Source organism: Suricata suricatta, chromosome 8 (genome assembly GCF_006229205.1).
Source record: "Suricata suricatta isolate VVHF042 chromosome 8, meerkat_22Aug2017_6uvM2_HiC, whole genome shotgun sequence".
NCBI classification, from domain to species: Eukaryota; Metazoa; Chordata; class Mammalia; order Carnivora; family Herpestidae; genus Suricata; species Suricata suricatta.
Window position 1 is genome coordinate 20,095,645 of NC_043707.1, and position 17,671 is coordinate 20,113,315.

Sequence of the window (17,671 nt, forward strand, 5' to 3'; positions counted from 1 at the left end):
CCTGGAGAGCATTAGCCCACTACCTGGCACAAAGCAAGCACTCCGTGCGCAGTGCTCTTAGTGTTACTGATTTTGTTGCTATCGTAACTCTTTTTTTTTTTTTTTTAATGTTTCTTTACTTTTGAGAGAGATCGAGACAGAGACAGAGGGAATCCCAAGCAGGCTCTGCACTGCCAGCATAGTGGCTGATAGAGGGCTTGAATTCATAAACCTTGAGATCATGACCTGAGCTGATACCAAGAGCTGGACGCTTAACAGACTGAGCCGCCCAGGTGCCCCTGCTGTGATTCTTAAACACAGGCCTGGGAAGGCCCCCGCCCCCCCCACCATGCCACAGGCCCCGTGGGGAAGAGGCCTTCCCGCTGCGAGCACTCACCTTCGGGTTGTCAAGCCTGACCTCTTCGATCATGGTGATGTCACCGCTGCTACTCTCCATCCGGTGGGAGCCGAAAGGCGCGCCGGGATCCAGGCCGCCGTCCCCGCCTGCAGAGCTCAGGCGGGCCTTCTCCTCGGCCGCCAGGGAGGGGGCCCGCTGCTTCTTCAGTGGGGGGAGGCTTACTTTCCAGCCACCTGCAGCGGAGGGGAAGGGAGGAGCATGAGCCAACGGGGACAGAGAAAGGGGCACTCGGGCCAGCCCAGACCAGTCCCACGCGGGCCAACGATTCCTCCTGGTTGGTTTGAGCACAGGCTGGAGGGCCCAGCGAGTGGCGCTGATGTCCTGCCCGACCCCCGTGCCCCCTGTGCCCAGGTAGACACTGGACTCACAAACCTGTGTGCAGCTCCACCCTCCTCCTGCGGCTCCCAAAAGTCTTTGAACTAAAAACTTGAGGGCCCCTCAGACTGCTGGAGAGGGGGACAGAGGAAGTTTACTGGATTCCATCCCTTTAATAGTAAATACACAACAAAACAAGCCGAATTCTCTGCCAAAGGGAACTGACTTGTCAGCAGCCAGCAGACCGACCATGTGACCATCTGCTCTAGATGTCGGATTACGTGATCATGTGACACCAACAAGCCCCCAATTAGGACAGCACCAAGGACATCCTCGGGTGCCCGCTAAGTGAATGGGCTGGAGCCCCCAGAGTGGGGGAGGACTGGCAGCACTCGGACTGAGGCGCTTGCCCGCAGCGCCAGCGCACCCCGTACCCTTCACCGGGGTGGAGTGATGAGGCTGGGTTCCAAGACCGGAGCCGAAGCAGGCTGTCCCCTCACCTCTGCCTCTCCTCTTGTTGCCGCCGCCGCGCTCCTCTTCGCTGTCCGAGTCGGAGAGGAAGCTGTCCTCCACCTCAGGCAGGAGGGACTCATCCTGCACCGCGGCCAAGCTCACGGTGGTCAGCAGCTTGCTCCGGGCCTTCTCTCTCTTGTACTGCCGGCTAAGATCGCTCTCCTCTGCAAACACGCAGGAGATGTACTTGGTGGTCCGCTGCCGCCCCTCGTCTTCCATGAAACCCTGGGGGGGAGGAGCCGTGTTTAATCACATTTGGGGGACACTGCAACACTCGGGCATGTGGGAGAGCTGGGGACTGAGGTGTCAGTCTCCTGATCTTTCTTGCATCTCCTCCAACACCCCCAGCCCCCATATCAGCGCCACTGACGCTCCTTCGCTGTCCTCCTGTCTGGCCATCCCTCAGGTGCTGTCTCCACAGGCCTGGCGGAGATGGTTTCCAGACCGCAATCCTGAATGTGCATCTGCTCTACGGGACTGTAAACTCCTTGAGGGCAGGGCCCTGACTTGGCCCCCACCATCTCCCCAGTGCCTGGCACAGGACTAGGCCCACTGGAAATGGTTAGCGAGCGGTGAGTGTCAGCTACACAGAATTCCAGGGTTCAGAACTGTCATCACAGACCGGAGGTCACCACCTCCATGCAGTCCCTGCCTGTGGGACGGTGGATGAGGTCATCACCAACCCACACTCTCTTATCTTCCAGGATGGGGGAAAAGGGGATCTCCTGGGCCCCTAAGGGCAGGAAGAGCAACATTTTCTACATGCCAACCACATGCCAAGGGCTACACTAAGTACTCTGGAATCATGAGCTCGACTGCCTTCCAGCAAAATGGCCGAAAACGTTGGCAAGAAGAGAGTGAAGGATAAGGGCCGGAAGGCAGGCATGCATTCCACAAGGGAACCAGCAGACACATATGTCCCCAGGAGCCAGGTGAGTGCCAAGAGAGAGGGAGGCCTGAGTGGGGGCCGGGGCCCCTGGACAGCACCCGCCCTGTCTGAGAGGGCAGCAGGAGGCTAGCCGGCTTCCTGGGGGTCCCTGCACAGCTGTGTTCCCCATGCGGCCACAACTTCTACTGACTTATCAGTGTGGAAGACTCATCTGGTCTTTAAAAGGCGAAAACCGGGGACGCCTGGGTGGCTCAGTTGGTTAAGTGTCCTACTTCGGCTCAGGTCATGATCTCACGGTTTACGGATTCGAGCCTCGCACTAGGCTCTGTGCTGACAGCTAGTTCAGAGCCTGGAGTCTGCTTCAGATTCTGTGACTCCCTCTCTCTCTGCCCCTCCCCTGCTCATGCTCTGTCTCAAAAATAAACTATAAAAGAATAAAAAAAAAAAGCGAAAACTGACAAAACCCAGAGTCAGGGGTTGGGAGACACGCCACGCCCACAGGCAGCCACTGGTGGCAGAGGTGGCAGGTGATGCGTCTTCGGCCCCAGGAAACCGCCTGTGGCCCGCGGGGTTACCTTGACAACCTTGAATCGCTGAAGAAGACGACACAGCATTCTGGCCTCCAGCTTTCCCACGTTCATAGCCGCTCGGATCTCAGCCTGGGAAATTCCTTTCGTGCCTCTGCGCTCAACTGCGGGGAACAGCAGAACCTGTGCGCGGTGGCCTCCGCCCGGGCCGGTCCTCTCGCTCCGCCCTCGTGCAGCACAGACTGCGGGCAGAGCGAACCCGTGTCTCCTCTCCTCCCCGGCGCCCCTGGGCACCACTCGCAATGGCTAACAGTTCGGTGCCACCGGGCTCCCCCACGTCACAGCAGCACGTGGCCATCGGCCCGCTGTGGATGCACTCCACACCGGCAGCATCGCTTTTGCCCAGCGGCGGGGGACTTTTCTAGGTAAATGACATGGATTCTTTCTTAAAAAATGGTGTTTAATTAAGAACCAGTTTGATCTCCCTGGCTTTCTTGGCAGACTGAGACTCAGAGGCGGGAGGAATGCCGATGACTTCGCGGTCCTGGGACAGCTGCCCCGCCGCCGGCTGGGGAGGCCGTGCTGCTACGGGGCCCTGCGGCCGGCGACAGCAGACAGCCGTGCTCTCTGAGCCGCTCCGTCTAGTCTGTCAGCTCCTGCCCTGCTACCTGCTGTCACTGCTCGGTGCTGTGACCGTACCTGCCTCTGAGAAGCTCTTTTGAAGGTACTCAGCGGGGGTGCCTGGGTGGCTCAGTTGGCTGAGCGCCTGACTTTTGCTTTCGGCTTGTCATGGGATTGGCCCCTGCATTGAGCTCTGGGCTGAGCGTGGAGCCTGCTTGGGACTCTCTCTCTTCTCCCTCTGCCCTTCTCCCCTGCTCAGGCTCTCTTTTATAAGTAAATAAATAAGAAATAAGAAATCAATGTACTCCAAGCTCTGGGACTGGGAGCTCCAGGACAGAGCCGGGTGGGCGTGGGGGCAGGGCGGCAGGGACCCCCCCCCCACCCAGTAATGCGCCCAAACCATGGGGCAGGCTTTGTGGGAAAGCTGCTCAGAAACAGCTCCCCTTTATTTCCCACGGCATCGCGTAGTTGATGCTGACAGGTACCAGCTGTCTGGGTGACGGTGGTCTTGCTGTGTTGCACGTGCATAAAAATAAACATCAGGGTGAAAAGAGAGGACGAAGATGTGTCCCCATGTTGGATTGGTAACACGCTCAAAGGAGGCATGGGAGGCTTAAGAGCAGCCTTTCCCAAACCATGTTCTGAGGAACCCCTTCAGAGCACTATTAAGAGTTGCTGAAAACGACCAAAGGGCCCCTCGAAAAGGCCGTGCTGATGCGCCAACACGGCTTCGTGCGAACTACTGAATCACAGGTCCCGTGGCCACGGCACCTTCTCCTCTGTCCTCCCCACAGGGACCCGCGGCCACACTGTCTACAGCTCCGGGTCACGGCTGTCTTACGTGGATTTTAGGGGGTCCAAGGAAAGGGTGAGGAGTGGGGAGAGATGATTTCCACCCTTATCACCAGACTCCTAGCCTGCAGGGACTCAGACCAGTTTCAGAAGATGGCAGGTGGCTCTCTTTGCATAAAATGTCATTAGCTCGTTTCCCGAGGGCTCTCCACACTGCAGGCCGGACGCCGACGTCCTAACTCTACTCCTCGTTCACGTGCTAGGGTGACTACCATCCCCATTCTACAGATGTGGGAACCGAGGCCCGGACACCCTGCTAATGTCCTCCACAGCGCCGGTTCCCGCCCCAACCCGACCCAACACCTAACGCTGCAAGGGAGCCCGGCGCCCTGCTGCTTCACGCCCTCCTGTCTCAGCCTGCGGGCAGCACATCTCTGGGCCGCCGGGGCTCGGGCCACGATAAGCCGGTGGGCGCACGGGACCTACTGAGCTCGTAGGTCTGCGTGAGCATGTCCCGCTCGTACACGATGTCCACCGGGGGCACCCCCTTGGAGATGACCTCCTCGTCCTCGTCGTCGTCCTGGTCGTGGTCGTCCTCCATCTTCCGCTTGAACTCCTTCAGCAGCCTGAGGCAGCGCACCATGACGTCCGTCCCTAGGAGCACACGGTGTCCAGCCATGAGGACAACTTGCTTGGCTGGGGACAGGGGCGGGGGAGGCCCAGCTGGGACAGAGACCCGGAGAAAGGCTGCAGGCAGCATGGAGTTCAGAATACTTGAAACTGCACCTCCTGGGGCACTGAGGCCCGAAAATGCCCTCCATAAAACTGCTTTCTGTTTTCAATCTAATTAGGAAACAAAAACATGCGAATGAGGGGATGATGAGGCGCTGCGTCAGGCTGTTAAAGGAACAGCGGCAGCCCTCTCCTGCTCCAGTTTGCTAGGTGACAAGGGGAAGCAGGGAGCCTGCCTGTTCACGCAGATGACCCAGCACCCAGTACCTAGCACGGTGCCCGGCACAGAAGCCTGACTGCTTAAAAAATGAATGCTGTTTTTTCCCCCCCTTTAAAGGGGATACCCATGGGGGCGCTTGGGTGGCTCAGTTGGTTAAGCATCCGACTTGACTCAGGGCATGATCTCATGGTTCATGGGTTCGAGCCCCGCGTTGTGTTCTGTGCTGACAGCTCAGAGCCTGGAGCCTGCTTCTGATTCTATGTCTCCCTCTCTGTCTCTGCCCCTCCCCTGCTTGTGTGCCTGGTCTCTCAAAAATGAACAAATGTTAAAAAAGAAAATTAAGGGGATACCCACAGCCAGTAGGCGTGGCAGCGTGTGAAACAGGTCCTAGCGCCCTCTGAACACTGCACGAGGCCTTCCACCAGGGATTCCAAGAGTGGGAATTTATTCCACGAAAATAACTCAGAAAGAGGCGAGAGCTGCCGGAAGAAGAGGACACACACTCTTCGGGAGCTAGCTTTCCTGAGTGACAGACACGGTGCTGAGGGACTAAGTGGATGACACAGTTGTCGAGGCGGGAGGAGGGCTCGGGCAGAGGCACAGAGGTGGGCAAGGGGTGACAGGAGGGTGGGAAGGAAGGGGAAGCCCGACTGCCAAAGGCTTACAGGCCAAGCATTTTTACTTTGTATGCATGTCTGCCTTTACTCCGTAGGCACGACTCCAAGTTCCTTCCATGGTGGGCATGGAAGTCAGACTGGAGAGAAGACGTCTGCGGGGGTAGTGCACACCTTCCGACTCTCCCGCCCCCGGGACAGCGTCCTCGGCTGGCCCCACCTCGGCCCTGCCATCCGTCAGGGAGGCAGCAGAGGCCCTGGTTACAGGCTCACACTTCCTGTGCGCAGAGTCCACGACCAGCACTTCCTAGCTCTGGGACCTGAGACAAGCGATCTGAGCTCTGATTTTCTACCAGTGAAGGGAAGAGGAAAGAAAAGCGCGCCCGCAGGACAGAGTGGCCAAAAGGATCAGGACGAACACGAACACCCAGCACAGAGCCTGACATGTTACCTGGATGGCTTTCCCATCTCTCTCCAAGGCTGACCACACAAGATGGGGTTACAAAATGGCAAAATCCCCCCTGCTGCCTTCCTTTTCACGGCCTAGGATGAGCCCACAGGACCCAAGGTCCCCCTTGCTAACTGCACAAGGTCACGAGGTCACGGACAATCACATACAGGCGTGCAAGAGGGCTCACAAGCTTCAGGACACCGTAGCAATGTCCTCGGCGGAAAGAGTTCCAGAGCCACCATTAAATATTCAGGGCAGGGACCACCTCCCAAGCTCTTGCACTGAGTTAGTGATGGACTCGCTTAGGCCTCCCAAATTCTTAGAGACCCACTGAAGGAAAGGGCTGGGGTAAACCGTGCACCTTTCTTGAGGGCTGAGCCAGGTGCCCAGCATGGACACATCTCAGTCATTTGACTGGTCCCCGCTGCCCCTGCCCCCGCCAACCTGTGGCCAGCTGGTCACCGGCGCAGCCAGTCATGTGCTCACAAGTCCTTGCATTGGCCCCCGGGCTCTGGAAAGCCCAAAGAACCGGGCCAGCCCCTCCTGACATCTCAGGCACGTCTACTGCCATCTGCCCCAGTCTGACTCCAGAACCCTCCGCTCGCCCCACTTCCCTTCCACTTGCAGCTGGCTTTCCCCTCCCACAGCAGAGCTCGGACAGGCATGTTTTCCTGCTCAGGGAGGTTTACGGAATGTCCCCTCATGGTCAGCAGGCTTGAGTTCCCTGCTGGGGAGAGTCCCAGAGGAGCCGCAAGGAAAGGGCTATTTCTCAACAGCGGCGCTCTCCCAGGTGCTGGCCCCTCGGGAGCAGGAGCGCGGCTGGGAATCCCGCTGCTGGGGATCTTACCCCTCCTTCAACTCTTTGAGGTTCTTGCCTTTAATCTCTTTTGCCACAAAGAGTCTGTTTCTTCCACTTATCAGAAATATTACTGAGAGTAATTACCTTTCATTTTTTTAGCTAGCATCCTTGAATCAATGGTGTCACTTTTAACTTCAAGAGATCTTGCTTTTTTAACCAAGTTTACTGGTTTTCCCCCAGCGCCACTAATTTGGCAGGCTTTAAACTCAGCCCTGACAATCTTTTTCTATTCTTTTCATGTATATGCTCACCCTTTATCCTTTCTGTGTTTCTGATCTTCATTCTTTTTAATTCTACTGTCCTGGTTCCAAAGCTCTTTTTAAACCTTTATCATTATTTTATTGGATTTTAATCTTTTTCAGTATGGCTTATTTCTTTTTCCTTAGCTTGTATATCTGAATCCTACTAGAACTTTTTAAATGTCGCCTTGTGCCATTTGAATGATCTTAGTTTGCTGTACCCTGTTACAAGTGTTCGCTGGTTTTAGTTTAATTTTTAACAGCTTTATTGAACTATAATTCATATCCCATGCCACTCACTGTGCGAAGTGTACACGTGGGTGGTGATGTAGTAGATTCCCAGGTATGTGTGCCTGTCACCGGCCCTTTTAGAACGTCTTCACTGCCTCAAACCCTGTAGCCGCCGGCACCCCTGTGCCACTACCTTAGCCCTAAGCACTTACTAATCCACTTCCGGATTCCCTATCCTGGACTTTCATCAAAACGGAATCATAGCGTCATGGCTTCTTTTTCCACTGAACAGTGTTGGCATCCTTGTTGAAAATCAAGTTGACCATCGATGTGTAGGTGCTTCTAGACTCTCAGCTCTGCTCCTTGAGCTCTATCTTTGTGCCGGTAGCATGTTGGCTTGATCGCTGATGCTTTGTAGCAGTTTCGAAGTTGGGAAGTGAATCTTCCCAAAGCGCTTGATCCTGCGATTCCAGATGAACTCTGGAACTAGTTGTCAGTGTCTACGCGTAGGCCGGCCGGGGTTCTGCTAATGTGGGGAGGGAGCCCAGGCATCCTGACAACGCTACCTCCCCAGATCTGTGAACGAGGCAGGCTTTCCCTCTTGCTTAGATCTGAAATATCGGTCAACAGGGTTTCGTTGTTGGCTCAGTTTATAAGTTTTTACACTTGTTTTGCTTGAATCTATCCCCAAACATTTTATTTTTGATGCTAATAGGGAACTGTTTTCTTGATTTCATTTTTGGACAGCTTGTTGCCAGTGTACGGAGACAAAACCCAGTTCCGTGTGTTGATCTTGTGTCCTGCAGTCCTGCTGAGCCCGTTCCTCATTTTTCAGGGGCCCTGGGTTAACAGCTATTAGAAGAGTCTGCATCATGAACAGGGGGAGGCAGACGCTAGGGCCCCTCCCGCGTCCTCTTTGAAGCTGGATGCGCCTGGTCTCTGAACCCAGAAAACCCCCTGACTGACCACCTTTCCATCTTTAGCCTTAGGGAGCATGACTTCTGTCAACTGCTTCCAATCGTCATCATTTTCTGAAGATCACAAAGTGAACTTCTGTTTCTCTTCCCTTCTGTGCTCAGCCCAACTGAATACAGTATGACCAGTAAACTTGTGAATATAATCCAAATGTGCAAAACTGATCCCGTCAGGGTGGCTGTTCTCATTACCCGGCTTCCCCCCCCCCCCCGCCCCCCGCCCTGCCCCGCCTTTCTGCAAAAGCAGATCACCGCAGCTTACTGTAACGTATTTGAGATGGTGAAATCCAAACTATTTACAGCTTTTAGAAACGACTCCTATATATCCTGTAAATTTACATGAAGTAATCCATCATCTTTATTTATTAAGTCTTGTCTGCTCCCTAAGGCCTTAGAGGGAAGGCTTATATTAATTCTGCAAAGCGGGATGATGATGCACAAGGCAAAACAGACTAAAACTGCGCCTTCATCCCTGGTCTCCTGTCCAAGGAGTAACTGAAGTGGCACCTAATTCAATTAAATTTGCTAAGCATTTGCTTAGCACCTACTCTGTTCCCAGCAGACCTTGCACAGGCCTAAAGAACAGAAAGCAAGTGAGGAGCGTGGCCGCTCCCCTACCTAGCTTGGAAGTCACACGGAGAAACAACCAAGTCACAGTGTGACACAGGGAGTCAGGGGGCCCCAGTCGATGAGTCTGAGCAGCAGCAGGTGGGTGGCAAGCCCACCGTGGAAAGAGGTGAGCCCCTGGACAGTCAGGATGGGCTCACTGTGCTTGTGGGTGACGATCTAAAACTCCCAGTGGCCACGTCTTAGGTGCCTGGCACCGTAACCCCGCAGGCGGAGCTAAAGCATCCGTAGCATCAGTGCCTGGCCTCGTGGGGCTCTCATCCCAGTGCCAGGCCTCAGGAAAAGCCAGACCACGCACTGTGGGACACAGGCACACCTTCAAGGGTCAGTCGGTGACACAAGAGTGAAGCTGGCTACGGGCTACATAGCAGGAAGCAGGGTGTTCTTGGGGAATGGGGCTTGATCATTCGCTATGAAAGAAATGCGGTTTCATGTTGGCTAATTTCATTTTTACAGGAAAGTTGAAAGGCTGACTGTTTAGGTGCAATTGCTGATTTTTAAATGCCCAGCAACCTATCCAATGAAAACAGATGCCATGAGCCAAACGAAATACATCACCACATACGGCCATTACTATTTTGTGGCCCCTGCTCTGTGTGCACGGTCTTCTGTCAGCCCCACGACACTCTCTCTCTGGAAAGGTGTATTTTTATCCCCAGAAAGTCCTGCTGAGGAAACCGACCAGAGAGGTCAAAACTTGCTGAGAGTCGCCCCAACAGGAAGTGACAAAACAAGAATTGTGACCCAGGGCTGTCTCACATCAGAGTTCACTCAGATGTCTTAGTTACACTGGCTGGCTTGCATTTCCAGGGACCTAAAGCCTGGGAGAAGCTTTGCTCTGTGGCTCCCTGCCCAGCAAGAAAGGTTATTTAAAGGCATTTCTTTCTTCGTTTCTCTTTACTTTAAAAATATAATCAGTCCAGTCTGTTTATTTTTAATGTCTTCTTCGCAATAGATCAGGAAATAAAAATGACTAAGGGCGCCTAGGTGGCTGAGGCATGGAGTGTCTGGTCCAGCTCATGATCTCTGGGTCGTGGGATCAAGCCCTGAGTTGGGATTCTTGAGATTCTCTTTCTCTTGGGAGCACCTGGGTGGCTCAGTTGGTTGACCGTCTGATTCTTGACTTTGGCTCAAGTCATGATCTGACGGTTCGTGAGTTCGAGCCCCACATCAGGCTCTGTGCTGACGGCAATGAGCCTGCTCGAGATTCTATCTCTCCCTCTCTCTGTGCCCCTCCCCTGCTTGTGCTTTCTCAAAATCAAAATAAATAAATTAAAAGAAAAAAGATTCTCTCTCTTGGGGCGCCTGGGTGGCTTAGTCAGTTGAGCATCTGACTCCTGACTTAGACTCAGGTCATGATCCCAGGGTCATGGGAACCTGGAGCCTGCTTAAGATTCTTTTCCCTCTACCCCTTTCCCTCCAACTCACACGCAGTTTCTCCCTCAAATTAAATGGGGGGGCGGGGGGGAGAAACACCTGAGTGGCTTAGTTGGTTAAGCATCAGGCTCTTGATTTTGGCTCAGGTCATGCTGGGCTCTGTGCTGACAGCTCCGAGCCTGCATAGAACTCTCTCTCTCTCTCTCTCTCTCTCTGCCCCTCCCCCACAGAGGGGTGTGCATGTGTGTGTGTGTGTGTGTGTGTGTTCCTACAGGTGCACGCTCTCTCCCAAAACAAACATTAAATAAGGTCACTACTTCACTCACAGACTCTCTGCTGGCATGCACCCTTCTCTAAACACAGTCATGCCCGCTGGGCAACTGATCCTCTGCGTGGCCCTCCATCCCTGCTGGAGGCCCCTTCTCCTGCTGCCATGTGGACGGGCCGCCCCGCGCGCCGGTCACGGTGATTCCCCTTCACCATCTCCTCGTTTTTCTCTTGGTCTCCTCCCTCCCTCGACCCCATTTCCCCCACCTCTTTAGTCTGCTGTTGGATGGTGGGTAGCCTCCTGCAAGGGAACGTGGGAGGTGAAGTGTTTCCGATTCCTGATTTTCACAGCGCATCGATGCAAAAGCTGAGTAAAGGAACTCCAGATGGGAAGTCCGTTCCCTTCAGAATGACAGCAGTGCTCCCAGGCCGCCCGGCTTCCGCTTCTGCTGGGAAGGCTGCCGTCTCCTCTCTGGAGGCTCTCTCCCTCTGGGTTTCTGAGGTTCCGGGATGGCGGCTGCCGGGGTGGGTTTCTGCGTGCTCTAAAGGCCAGGCACCTGCTAGGTCTCTTGCTCTAGAACTTCTGCGCTGCAGATCTGGGAACATCCTGTGTCCTTTCTCATCCTCTCCCCTGCCCACATTCCGTCTCCCCGACTCTGAGTTCGTTGTGCGATGTTGGACCTTCATGGCTCAGCATCTTCTTTTCAACGTAGTTCTACTTCTCAGCCCTTTTGAGTTTCTTTCTGAGATCTTCCTCTATCTCACTACCTTCCCTCCCGCCAACGCTTTCACTGCGATAAGCCTATTTCTTCTGTTTCCAAGAGCTCTTTTTTATTTTCCGCCTGTCCCTCCTTTACAGCTTCTTGCTGTGTTTTCACGGATGCAAGGCCTCCTCTCGGCGAGTTCTTCTGGGCTTTCCTCCGCTCCTCACTTTGTTTCTAGTTCCTACATTTGTTTCTCTTGTATTCCTCTTAGGGTTCTCAGATGTTCAGGGAGGCATTCGGTTGCTGCCTGGAGCCTGCCATCTGGATGTCGTGTAGGGTGAGGGGGAGCAGGGGAGAGGCTGCCCTGGTGTGGGCTTCCAGGACTGGTGAGCGGCCAGGGAGGGGCGTCCTGGGGATACCACTACATTTCACTATCTGGAAGACTTTTCCTGGACTGGTCGGTTTCTGCAGAAAAGTGGCTGCCAGCCTCTGGCCTGGGGGACGGGGAGTCTGGCTGCCAATGTTCAGGGGCCAAACTGGGAACCGCAGTGAGAGGACCCCACCTTTTAGCGTCCCACTGTCAGCACGGCACCCTGTCCCTGATCTGTGAGTCCGGAGACGCTCTGATGCATCTAATCCTGAGATAAGCCCAGATGTGTGTGGGAAAGGGCTCCTAGCCTGGCCACGCAGCGTAAGGGAGAGGCCCTGGAGAAGTGGCGGCTTCTCGCACACATGGCCAACCAACCCTCTGGTCTCTGGCGCCTTCCAAACGTGCTCCAGGGTACCTGGGATCTCCACATTTTTCATTTATTTCAGGTTTGGAGGCTTCGATCCTTGGCTGCTGCCCTTCGCTGGCACATCCCCGGGCCGCTCGGTCCGTTACCGCCTGTCCATCTGCCCTGAGCACCAGAATACTGCCGACGACGCTCTGCCGGCCTTCCTGCCCGAGCCTCTCTGCACCTGCTGGTTATTCCTTTCACATCCCTCGTCATCACTAGGGAGGAGTTTGGGGAGAGGGCCGATCAATGCACACCGCCCATCTTTCGTCTTTCGCTGAAAGCCCTGACCCTCAGCCTTTCAAATGACTTCGGTTGGTTAGGAACAGCATGGGGTAAAAATCAAGGATGGAGAAAAATAGAGCACCAGGGAAGGCTTTTAAAGTTTTATGGTCTCTTGTCCTTAGTTTTACTGTCTTGGAACGTTCAAATCCCACATCCATCACTTACTGATTGCTCAACCTTTTGTATTACTTAGCACCTCTTAAGTTTAATTCTCTTATACTTAAAAGGTGACCCCTTCCCATCTACCTCGCAAGGGTGACAGAATGAGATCATGCAACACCGCTGAGGAGCTTTCAAAATGCTGGAATGAACCGTGGCTTAGCCTAAGAGGGAAAGGACGAACTTGTTTTGGACGTCGTGGCGCAGAGATGTTGGAGGGACACCGACAGCGATGTGTGCCGGCACTTAGGACCGCTTTCCTCCAGCAAACACGCCCTGAGCACTTTCGCTATAGGAGATCCTGAGTCAGGCACTGAGGAATGAGAATGTGAACAAATACGGGAGGTCACCCCACCACGGGGCCGAACGCAGCGACAGAGAAAGGCCGGAGCTTGGAAGGGAGAAGAGAAAGCGGTGCAGCCAAGGCACGGAGGCTGAGACTGCCTTTACCTTTCTTTGTCTTACAAGGTCCACACTCAGGGTGAATCTCTTGTAGGGGGAGAGACACCACCTTGGCGAGGCCAGCGTTCAGCATGTACTGGTACAGCCGCTTGAAGGTCCGCTCACACAGCCCCTGCGGAGACACAACGTAGGAGCCGGGGTCAGACACGGTCAGGATCTGCCACCACTAGCGGCACGTGAACCGGCACAGGCCTGGGACCTGCGTTAACCGATTATGTTGAGCGAGGAAACACGGGAGGGGCTAACGAGGAAAGACTCCAAGCTATGCTGTCAAGGGGACAAAACACAGGGGCGGGGCTGAGGCAGACGGGGGCAGGGCCAGGAGGAGGCTTTACACTGTATACTTTTCAGTGTTTGGTTTTCTAACCAAGGAAGTGTATCATTAACACACACACAGGCATAGACACACCTCCCACAGGCAATGGGACCAAGAGAGAAAAAACAGATTCAGTGAAAACAATATTTTGGTCTATCAGGGAAGTTTCCACAACATGAGGATGAATACATGCGCCCCACCAATCACAGCTCTGCAAGGCGATGTGACCAAAATGACCCTACGAATCCCTGGCTGCAGGGGTTACCCCGGGCAGCCTCCAGTGCAGGCCATGTTTTTCCCTCTGCACGTTTCGGAAAATAAGTGATTTACTTGCCAACATTGGAAATTTCATGTATCCGTATAAATATGTGCACGTACACATACGTATACAGGTAAAGCAGGTTCTAGCTTCTCCTAGGAAAAGTCCAGCAACAAATCCTGGACCCGGGCTCCTCGGAGTCAGTCAGTGGGAGCCGGGGCCGGCAGGCCCATGCAGGGTGGCCCCAGCAGCCTCTGGCACCCTGGGGCTGAAGGCCCCCCGTTATGTGCTGTCCTCTCTTACGGGAGCTAACGGGAGGGCCATGTGCTCTTGAATCCACACCGAGAGCAAGAACGTGTGTCCCACTCGCTCATCCCGGCTGCCACCAGCACTGTGCCCTGCCAGCTCTGGCGTCGTGAGGCCCTGCCCGATGCTGTAGGCGGTGGACAGGAGGCACTTACGCTAAGAGCTGCTCGCGGAGACTTACAGGTTTCCTCTTACGCCCTGGGGGAGAGACAGGGAGCAAATGTCTGCGGGGCCTCAGCCCCCTATGCATCAAAGCTCAGAGCAGCCAGAGCCCCAGGCCGAGGGCGGGAGGACACACGGCTATCAAGGCGTTACGCATGACTCACATGACCAGACTGGCTTGGAAACGGGATCTCTCATTAATCTGGCTGTGCCCCTGGCTTCGTGGAAAAGCCCCACGGAAGCTCATCCATCAAACCCCAGCCCTTAACATATGGTCCTGAGTCTTGGATGATCCCACACGAGGGAGGAGACGTTGTAGTCCCGACCTGGGTGGGGGGGTGCTGTCAGGGACTCGGGAGCAGCCTGCCCCTCCCCCACCCCCACCTCCCAAAGACAGTGCATATGCACGGCCTCTCAACCGCCCCGCTGGCTAACGATTCACTAAACCCTGCTCAGCGACATCACTAAGCGAGAGTCCCAGAAGATCGTCACACTTGATAAATCCTAAATTCAAATGTGTCATGTGCCTTGTCCTCAAGCAAACGTGTTCCTTTTTCCATACTCCCTACTTTATTCAGAAATTCATTCCACAAATAGCTCCTGAACGCCTGCCAGGGGCCAGGCACCGTCCGCCACGCGAGGCTCCAGCAGTGGACAAGCGGGCCCCCTCCCTGCTCTCAGGAGCCTGCCCTGGAGCCCTGTCCACTTCAATGAGGAGCAATGACTCAAGCCAGACAGCAAGGCTCCTTCCCTGTCACTCCTCCACATCCTGGCCACAGGCACTCACTGCGCCCTGTAAGCTCCTCTCTAAAACCTCTCCATTCCAGTGGTCACCCACTCCCCCGGCCAGGGTCAACGTCACCACCTCGTCACCCACCCTCCGACCTCCTTTCCTCTAACAGGCTCACTTCCTGAACGCGCCTCCCTCCTTGTCACTTCTCCGTCAATGCACTGCAGGCAGCAGTTTACAAGGCGGAAGGCCACAACCCTGCCGTTCCGGGGCTCTAGAGCTTTCTTATCTCTCGGGCTCATCTCTGCTCCTTTCAGCAGAGTGCCCTGCCACCTGGCGAGTGCTCCGTTACTGCGCCTCTAACATCGTACCGGAGCCTCTCTCCTGTGCCCAGAATGCCATTTCTTGTCTGCCTGCTTTGGGGACACTTCATCCTCACAGCCCAGCTCAACTGTAACTTGCTCCCTAAAGCTGCTCCCAGCTCTCCGAAGAAAGCGCGTCCTGCCGAGGAGCCTTTGGGCCTCAGCGTGTGTTCCCACGTCTGCTTCTCCGGCGGGGCCACTCCGTGACAGCCTGAGCCCTGTCATCCTCACTCATTGTCGTCATTGTACTGCAGAACACAGTTCTGCCTCACAGCAGACACTCACTGAAGGATTAGCTGGATGAGTAACAGAACAGTGTCCTCCAACCGTCCACCCTGATCACGGAGCCAGTCCACGGTGCTGGCCTGGGACCAGACTAGCCGGTCTCCGCACGCCCCAGTGACCCGGCAGGGCACAGGGTTTCACCAGCATCTGCTGGACAAGAAATACAAGGAAGGTTGTGGGCAGGTATTTGTTTATTAAGTAGGAATTTTCTTCATTTCTGTTAGGATCTCTCAAGAAAGAGATTTAGTTTCCTTTCATTTTCCACTTTTCGGGGAGACTTAGATACCAAAAAATATCTCTTACCACAAACGGCAGTGCACATGTAATGACAAATGACAAGGGCCTGGTGGCTGAGAGGTGGCAGGAAGGAAGGGGCCCGTGGGGGAGCTGGCCGGCGCACAGCTGGCTTGAGCCGACTGCCGTCAGGAGAGACGGCAGGCCCAGGCTTGACAGAGCCTCTGATGTGTCAAAGGAACCTGGAAACTTAGATTTGTATGTGAGATCTCAATTAAAAAAAAAAAAAGCTAGCTCAAATGTACTTTTAACAACAGATAGGGCAAATCTGACTCACAAGTCTCAGTTCCTAAGCTCTGCTTCAAAGAGACTTGGGCACGGGGCGCCTGCGTGGCTCAGTCGGCGAAGTGTCCAACTCTGGATTTCCGCTCGGGTCAGGATCTCAGTTGGGAGTAGGAGATGGAGCCCTGTGTCGGCGTGGAGCCTGCTTAAGATTCTCTTTCCCTCTGCCCTTCCGCACTCGAGCGCTCTCTCTAGCCCTAAATAAATAAGTGGGGGCGTCTGGGTGGTTCAGTTGGTTAAGCCTCCGACTTCTGCTCAGGTCATGATCTCATGGTTCGTGAGTTCAAGCCCCACATCAGGCTCTGTGCTGACAGCTCAGAGCCTGGAGCCTGCTTCGGATTCTGTGTCTCCGTCTCTCTCTGCCCCTCCCCTGCTCTCACTTCCTCCCTCAAAAATAAAGAAACATAAAGAAATCAAAAATACATAAGTAAATAAACGAGAGGCTTGGGCATAGAGTAGATCTAGCATCAGAGTAGAGGCCCCTTTCCCCCGATGATGGAATCAGAGATGAGGGCTCCACTCACTAATGCAGCAGGAAGTGAGCAGCAAGGATTATCCTGGGGTTTTTTTTTTGAATGTTTATTTATTTTGAAGGAGAAGGAGGGGCAGAGAGAGAGGGAGAGACAATCCCAAGCAGGCTCCAAGCTTAGCATGAAGTCCAACATGGGGCTCGATCCCATGAACCATGGTTTGGAATCCAATTTAAGCTTCAGGCTTTAAGTTCCGCCGTCTAGCAGGGCGATTTGTTCCTCTCCCCTCGCTAACGCTGGCTGCACCGGACACCGTTCTAATGAGGCTGGAGGCCACAGGCCACCTCCCTGCTTCCCCGCTCTCCCCACCTCCGCTGTGGGGCCCAGAGACCAGGCCGGTGGGTAAGCGCTTCTCTCCTGTGCTGTCTCGCCTGCTTCTCGCGCTGTCATTTCAGTGCCGAACCAGTGCGGCGGGATTGGAAGCGTGCTTACAGGAGCACCCCTAAGTGCCCGGGCCCACCACCCCACATGAACTTACACCGCAGCTGCTTGAGAAAACCCTGGGGAAAACGGGAGCCAGCTGAGAGCTGGAAGGCCTTCGATGAAAGACTGAGCACTTTCTCAGTCTGTGAAACAAAGATCCCATGTGCTTCAAGGTTAGGGGCGGTCAAGTCCGTGAACAGGGCTGCCAGTATCAGGGTACAGGGAACAAGGAGGTCCAGGCCGCGGCACAGATAGCCCAGCCCAGAGCACAGGCGCCCCCGCACTCACCAGCTCCTCCCTCAGCCGGCCCAGGGTCTCCATCTGGTTGCTCCGCGTGCTCAGCATTCCCGAGAGCTTCTCCATGAGGATGTCGTACTTGCTCCTCCTGGGAGAGACAGAACAGTGCGTCTGCTCAAACCCACCACTAAGCAGTGCCCGTCGAGCCTTCACTACTATGGAACCGTAGTCTTCGGTCTCGGCCACCACCCAGCCGACACTGCACGCCTGGTAGGGCAGAAGCCGGCTCTCAGTGGCTCGGTCACGTGGCCAAGGGCACCTAGGTAGTGGCAGTGTACAGACTAGAATCTTGGGCTGCAGCTGTAGGACTCTTTTAATATGCCTTATGTTTTTATAATACCATAAAGTTTAGGAAGGACCTCAAGTAATTCTATATAAATCGCTTGGTGAAGGA

The 17,671-nt window shown here is 54.7% G+C and overlaps 1 protein-coding gene across 1 annotated transcript in view; it reads right to left on the reverse strand.

Annotated features, from left to right (window-relative positions):
* Positions 1-17,671, reverse strand: part of GTF3C1 (general transcription factor IIIC subunit 1) — a 63,978-nt gene that overhangs the window by 33,945 nt on the left and 12,362 nt on the right. Inside the window, exons 5-10 of the mRNA XM_029946092.1 lie at positions 17,269-17,365; positions 13,020-13,143; positions 4,541-4,708; positions 2,690-2,805; positions 1,213-1,450; positions 377-570 (exon numbers count right to left, since the gene is read on the reverse strand). Coding sequence (XP_029801952.1) covers positions 377-570; positions 1,213-1,450; positions 2,690-2,805; positions 4,541-4,708; positions 13,020-13,143; positions 17,269-17,365 — 937 coding nt within the window. The remainder of the gene's footprint in view (positions 1-376; positions 571-1,212; positions 1,451-2,689; positions 2,806-4,540; positions 4,709-13,019; positions 13,144-17,268; positions 17,366-17,671) is intronic.